Consider the following 7,640-nt stretch of genomic DNA (forward strand, 5'->3'; position numbering starts at 1 on the left):
CATTTCGATTTAAAGCTTTCGTGACTGCAGGGATTCATCTTCTTGGTTCTTCTCGACAGACCTGTTCTCCACCTGAGGATGGCTGCTTGCGTTGTGACCGAAACGTCGTGAGAATTATTTTAGTATGGTTTGTTTTTATTATTTTATTATTTCCATTCTACGTGACTTTACCGAAAGAACCAAGAAGATGAGTACGAAGACAATGCACGTGTCAGAGCACTTACAGCTCGGGTGCAGCAGTTATATCTGCGGGACATTTTTTGCCATCCAGATCGCTGGGCTGTCCCGGAGCTTATTGGTTCACAAATCTCTTCCGGGACGTAAAATTAAAACAAAAAAATGGTTTTATTTACGAAACTAAACTTTTTATTTTACCAGGTAAGGCCCACTGAGCGATATAGCTCTTTTTCAGAGGCGGCCTGGTCACGAAACGAATAGCTCAACGAAGTGGCTTATCAATTTAGAGCAACCAATTACTCTAAACGCATGTTCCGAAATGTGGAGGGAAGAGCCGGAGGAACCGGATATAAATCCACGCGGCCACGGGAAGAGAAACATGCAAACTCCAAATATGTAGGCATGAGGGTCGTAATCGAACTCACGGCCTCCTGCATACCAGGCGAGATAGTTAACATCTCCCTACCGTGGCGCCCCCTCTCGATTGAAGAGTAGCCCCCCCCAGTGAATTGGCTTCCAACACGTGTCGTGGCAGTCAGCCGGGTCCAGAACTCCCACTACTGTTTGCGTAAAAGTATAAAATAATTTTTTTATTATTCTTTGGGTCTTTCGGGGAAGTCACGTAGATAGGTTCAAAGAAAATAACAAAGAATAAGAAACAACTACGACGTTTCGATCTTCCTGATGACGAACGCTTGTGTTGCGATCGAAACGTCGTAGTTTTTTGTTATTGTTTGTTATTTTCTTTGAACCTATCTACGTGACTTCACCGAAAGACCCAAAGAATATGAATTCCTGCAGTCACGAAAGCTTTAAGTCCAAAATGGTTAAGTTACTTTTAAAAAAGGTAATACACTGATACACTCGCCCGCCGATGTGCTGAATGTGCGCACCAAACAAGCAGGTGTTTGTGAGAATCCGAACGTTTCTTTCTACCGGAGGAATCCGCTCAGCTATAAAACTCGAGGAGAGAGTCGCTGTTGACGTGTCACAAAACCGCGCCCGTTTGTATCGGCCACCAAGAGACGAGCCAGCGTGCATAGTTTTTAGATGTATAGAAATGTAGATGATGCATAGAAACATAGATGATGTATAGACATGCCCTGAGCATGTTTTAAATATTTTGGTGGCAAGTAACAGACGCAGTGAACAAGTGGGGTTGTGTCAAAAGGAGCTACACCTTTGTCAAATAGACACCACAGCTCCATGCATGGGTGGGACACTACATCACACCATGTGGCCCTTGACCTCAGATAATGTTCGTGTGTGTGTGTGTATGTGTGAGTAGCGGTGGCATATTGATTAGCGCACTATGCTCTGAACCACTGCGGCCCGAGATCAATTCCCGGTCACGGATGACATCAGCGGCGAGTGATAGCTGAGCTGAACCCGGTTCCACTGTGCAAATATCAGCACTGGGGATATAAAGGCGACTGGGTGTGCTCCTGGCCACAGCATCTCCTCGTGCGACGTGCCGATCTTAACAGGTGCTCGCAAACAACACTTGCCTCCGAGAAAATCCGCTAAGGCCATGTGGCCTTAGCGGATGACTGGACGCTAGCCCCACCACCAACTCTTGTTTTGTGCCCCGTTTTAACCTTAAGAAGTGCTGGCTCATGGTGTGTTCCCCTTGTGTGGTGGTGTGTAGACAGGTGGCCAAGCATAGTGGTGCTGGCCACACCGCTTCGTGTGCTGTACCAGCCCTAGCCTCAACAGTTTGGATGGCTACACGTGGGGGCGGGCGGGTGGAAAGATGTTAACGACCTCGCCTAGTATGCAGGAGGCCGTGGGCTCGAGCTCGACTCTTAACGCCTTTTATATTTGGAGTTTGCGTGTCTCTCTTTCTTTATGTGGTCTTGTGGATTTTTCTCCGGGCCCTCCGGTTTTTCCCTCCACATTTAGAATCAACATGCGTTTACAGCAGTTGGCTGCTATACATTCCCACACGGTGGTAAGCCACTTCGTTCAGCTATCATTCTTTTGTCCACGTCGCTTCTGAAAAAGAGCCGTACAGCTCAGTGGGCCTTACCTGGTAAAAAAAAAAAAAATGCTTAGTATTAATAGTTTCGTATGTATTTATGTGTACAGCGACGGTTTGTTACTGCGAATTCTGGCTTGCTTAGCCTTCATCGACATTGCCCTGCTCAAGTAAGCTGGGTGAATGCGTGCCATTGCAGAAGCCAGCGGCCTGTGCATGCGGGACGCCTGCAGTCGCCAGGGCTCAACTGTGGCCGAAGAAGAGCGAGAAAAAAAGTGAGCCGGTCCACTTCCTGAACTCTGTCACTTTGGCCTCCAGCCCCGAGAGTCCATCGACTTTCCAGTCATTTGGGAAGACGTGCTGCACTTCCGAAGAGGGCCAATCGGAGCATTTACTCAATCACTGACACGTCGGACCTTTTCCCCGGTGGAGTGGAAGAAATCTGCGGAAGTACCAACAACCCCTTTCGGCAAAAATGTGTCATTTGGCTTCCTTTCCTGGTTCGTTCTCTGAAGTCTGAATGGGCGAAAAAGGGACGTATTTTAAAATGTACAGAGCCAGTGCTTTATACAGGGTTCAGTTATCACAATGGTGATGTTTGGGGATGAGTATAAATGTTTATTTTAACAACAGTGATAACCCCGAGATCACTTCATCTGCAATCTGACTCTCGATTTTCTCGTGCAACTCTTGGGAAACAGGTTTTAGTTGTCAAAGAACGTTTTATTATTTTAAATGTTCTGTTTTAAAAGATCGCGCTTACATTGCGACGCTTCGTTTCACCGACTTCCAAGTTGCTACGCAAAGAATGTGTGTGCTTTCGGTGACTCTTTGCGTTCACAGCAAAACACGTGATGCGTTTCACCAGCAACAAGGCGGGCACTTTAATTGCGAGATGTTGGCCATCCGTTCTCTTTGGCCCTCTTTGTTAAGTTAGGAGAACGGTGTTGTTGTGTTCAGGGGGGTTATTACCGCGCGCTTGCTAATATCCCGTTACCTGTCGTTTGCAATGGGAGTGTTACGCAGAATGGTCCGGGCATGTAACGACGTATCGGGTCGCTCGCGATATTTTTTGTGCGTTCGGGATGAGCGCGTTGAATTGCGCGCGCGAAGGTTTTGAAAACTTGGACGGTTTTTTGCTAGATCGCATTCAAATGAATACATAGGCAAATGTTACTTTTAACTGAAAAAATATATAAATAATGCGACCAAGATGGGCAATATTTTGACGGAAAAATGAAAACATCTCGAATTTAATCGTGACCCTGAATTGTGACGAGTGATCGTATCGCTGAGCGGTATGAATTGTTACGTGCCTAATCATAATATTAATGTGTTAGAGCCTGCCAACATCCTTGACAGTTTCTCATTTAGCACAACAACAACATTGGTACAACAAGAACACGTTTATTGTTATTGAATAGCAATTGTACATGTTTTCATTAGGAACATTCGATGTTTCATAGAGGCCTTCTGTAGGATAGGTATCCAGGGTAATTTGAGATTATGTTTCCGTGGAAAACTGTGCCCTTCGGAGATTGATTTCTCAACAACTGGTTTTCAAGAAATGCCACAACATAGATTCTCATGTTTACAAATTAAAGGATGTAATATATAAGTGCTAGACGCATTTCATAAGAATAGGAAGATGACTTATGGATGAATGTTTGGCGTTTGTGGTAGTGGTAGTGGTGGTATTTTTCGACTTGTCATACGACTGTACAGACTGTGGGTGACTGGCTTGGATTGATTGTCCATCCCTTGATTTTTATCCGCAGATATAAGAGTGAAATAACATTTCAGCAATAATACGTCAGCGCTGAATTTCCATATAAATTGCGTGGGCTTTGTTCAGAATAGCGTTCAGTGTGCGGACACAGGTTCATCCCATAAAGTTGATTCATTATGCTCTTGTACAAGTAGGAGCACATTTGCCTAAAAGTCTGGCAAAAAATCAAGCCTTTTTTTCACGTCTTTAATGCACTTAATACGCTTTCGTGCACTCATTATACTTAACCACGCGAAGCAATTTAATATTCAGTTATTTTGGGGCGGGGGGGGGATAGAAAGGCTGATGTGAAATATGTCAAAGTGCCAAATGCTCATAGATGCGTTCACCTGACCTGTTGACACCATTTGGCAAAAGTCACTATCACTTTCAAACTCGCGTCATTGCTCGCAAGCGAATCAATGGGAAGCATTTGAGGACACGTTTCCCACATCAGTGGGTGAAGAAATAAGAAGACCCCCGCCCCCAGTTGAAATTGAAAATCAAGTGGGCGGTTGATAAGACAGATAAATTATTTTGTTTGCTATTGTCTCTGGGGTATGCCAAGGTTGTGGTTTCGAGATGTGATGTTGCCTATATCGCCGTTTCCCAAACCAGCAGGTCATGTTACGGCTCGTACAGTTTCATTATTATTTCGTGTAAACTTAATTGAAAGCGCGCATTTATGTGAATTAACGTTGCGAGGGCTTTTCCAATTGGGAGTTTTTGGGAAAAGCTTATCATTGTTGTGTCCTGGCAAAGTGGATCCGTATAGATAAGATCACCCAAGTCTCAATTACTCTGTCAATTGCTAAGCGCTGTGCCAATACCCCAGGTTCTGGAATTAATGAACTGTGCACAAGGCCAGTTCAGCTCTTACCTCGTTTCAATGGCCTAGCCGTCCCGTGAGTTTCCTGCTCAAGTTTTAATTGCAGAATTTTATTCGGTTCCCAAAGAGGGCTCCCAGCGCGCGAAGCAAAACATCGGGACAGCCAGCGCAGCATAACCCGCGAACAAAACTCAGCACGGCTGTGAATGGCCCCTTAACCAACGCATCTCCGACGCTGCTCCGTACGCCAAAGAGCATTGCCCAGCGTGTGCCTCTGACCCTAGGCGCGTAGTAGCGTGCCTCGGCTTCATTCACAACCCACTGCCCCAGGCCGGGCACCTCGGGGCTTCTACTGACCGGGGGATTATGTCATCGAGGATTTGATTCTGGAATGCCAGAATCAACCACCTAGCCCCGTATCCCATGACAACCTAATTGTGGGTTTTGTTACATTTAAATTAATGATGTATACGGTTTTCGCATAGCCAGAGATCCCTGTGACTTTTATGTGTATCATTTTATGAGTACGTACTCGTATGTTCTGCATTATAGGTCGGTGCAGAATAGTGGTGGATTTGGTCGATTCCAATGGTGAGATTAGTTTCAGTTTAGATGTTGATCCAGCTTGGCCAGGATTGGGCACAACATAGCCCACTTTTCACCCAGGCAACTGGAGAGTAGCACAGACGAAGTGTTACTAACCTATCATTAAAGCTAGAAATGGCATATTTACATATCAACATGTAACGAACACCATACATTACGTAGCAACTAAGTGTAGAACGTAAAATTCCATCAATGGTTACAAATGGCATAGTCCAACGTTGGAATGACTCCTTCCAACGCTGTCAGAATCATTGTCCTCGATTAACTATCAGTGCGTTATGGAATCTGCAGCGGTGCCTCGCTGTTGTGAGCCACTTGCACGCGGACACAAACTGAACGATCACAACTCACAGGTTCAGTTCGTCAGCGACGTAATGCACTTTCACGCCGAACTGCAACCGTGTAAAAAAAAACATAATATCATCGTTGGACAATTCTATTAGCGTGCGACGTGATACACGGTAGAAACGAATGCATTTGTCAATAAATTAGAAATGGCAAACGTATCGAGATGCCATTGATGTGAATAGAAACAAAACAACGTCAATGCTTCGGCAAGTTCAGGAACAGCTTAATGTGTTTGTTTTCTATCGTAACTGATGTTACACGGTCATGGAATTGCCCACAATTATTGTTTTTTTTTCGTGCATTATTAGGAAGCATGGTCTTTTCCACACATTTTCTCACTTTTCTCTGCTATATCTCGACGAATGTGTTTGCCTCTGTGCCTCTCCGTGTGTGTGTGTACGCACGCGCACGAGCGTATGTTGTGAATGCTGCATTTTTTTCACAGGGAGTCCTGGTGCGTGTCTATTAAAAAGCGGAGACTTTGCTGTCAAGACACGCTTGTTTTAAACGAGGTCGGAATATCTTCTGCCAGATGCCCTCGGCTTTTTAATGCCGAACATTAGGGGCTATTGCGTTTCAATACGGCACGGTGAAGCTGGGCCCTGCCTCGTTTAAACATTCAGAATCTTTATTTAGTGGGCCTTAACCTGCAAATTTTTTTCATGGTTTATTGTTGATATACAATATGGCATATGAGTAGCAAACCGATCGTGGTAGGACACACTATGTCTATTGAGCAAAAAAAACATCCCTAACTCGGAGATGACGAGTTGGTTCATTTGCTCCTGCAGTGCCTGCGTTCGTGCAATGTACCAGCACTGCTGCGATGCCTGGTTTAAATCTCTTGAGAGCTCCCACCAGATATAAAATGTTTATAGCATGTAGGGGGGAAAAAGAGAGAGGTGCAGCCCTTTAATTTCTTGCTGATTCCACCATTCGCACCCACCAGAGGGTATTTTGGCCTAATCTTCCAAGCTGATCAGACTTCTTGAAAGGGGTAGGAGTAGCCAAACTTTATCCACATTTGCGCTGCTGAGTGGATAGAAGGGCAGGGGAAATTGAAGAACTTTCCCCTATTTGAACTTCCGTGCCGGGAGATCGAACCAGCAACCTTTTGGATCACCCGTCCAGACTGCTAACCATGTTGCGATGACTATACACTATGGGAACCTCATTTGCCAGTAAAAATATGATAATTGGTTCTTTACCCTTCTATCTGGCAACAAGACTGACACCTTTTTACAAGGAGTCATGTTTGAATAGACCGCATTATGACTGCAGGTATTGCGGTCTATTCAAACATGACTCCTTGTAAAAAGGTGTCAGTCTTGTTGCCAGATAGAAGGGTAAAGAACCAATTATCATGTTGCGATGAGTTCATGTTTGAAGCCTGCTCAAAAATGACGGCAGACCAAAACGACGTTTGTTCCTGCACATTCTTTGCTCTGATGGCCAAATTTCAGTGCCCGCGTTGCACAGTGACTTGACCAACGGGCACAGAATGAACCATTGTTGCGGGTGAAGATGATGCAGTCGTGCTTGTCTACGATACACCACTGAGGAGGCACGTCACGTGAAGCCGTGGCGTGTGTCACGTGACACGTAGCCTTGCTCACAGGTGGTTCTCGAATGGAAGAGGAAGGGGGGAGGGGACCTATTCACTCTGTGCCTCTGTGAGATAGCATTATTACACGGCAGTAATTAAAAACAAATGTCACATTTTTTGACAAGGTACAACAGACAGCTTTTTGCGCGCAACTGAGAACGTCACGTGTGAGTCACTCCCATGTGCGCAGGGCCTCTAAAAGCACGGCGTTTATGTCCCGATCTTACGGAAATGCATGTAAGTCAACGGTCGGGATTGCTGTACGTGACATGATTATATTGCAGATAGGACTTTGGCTTTTATTTTGGTTCACCCCCCCGCCTCCAAC

The 7,640-nt window shown here is 45.2% G+C and overlaps 1 protein-coding gene across 1 annotated transcript in view; it reads left to right on the forward strand.

Annotated features, from left to right (window-relative positions):
* LOC144732885 (leucine-rich repeats and immunoglobulin-like domains protein 3) overlaps positions 1 to 6,853 on the forward strand; it is a 115,919-nt gene extending 109,066 nt beyond the window's left edge. Inside the window, exon 20 of the mRNA XM_078614547.1 lies at positions 2,355 to 6,853. Within this exon, the coding sequence (XP_078470673.1) occupies positions 2,355 to 2,434 (80 nt within the window). The 3' untranslated portion in view covers positions 2,435 to 6,853. The remainder of the gene's footprint in view (positions 1 to 2,354) is intronic.
* The last annotated feature ends 787 nt before the right edge of the window (positions 6,854 to 7,640 follow it).

Source organism: Lampetra planeri, chromosome 44, assembly GCF_965212315.1.
Source record: "Lampetra planeri chromosome 44, kcLamPlan1.2.h2, whole genome shotgun sequence".
Classification (NCBI taxonomy): Eukaryota; Metazoa; Chordata; class Hyperoartia; order Petromyzontiformes; family Petromyzontidae; genus Lampetra; species Lampetra planeri.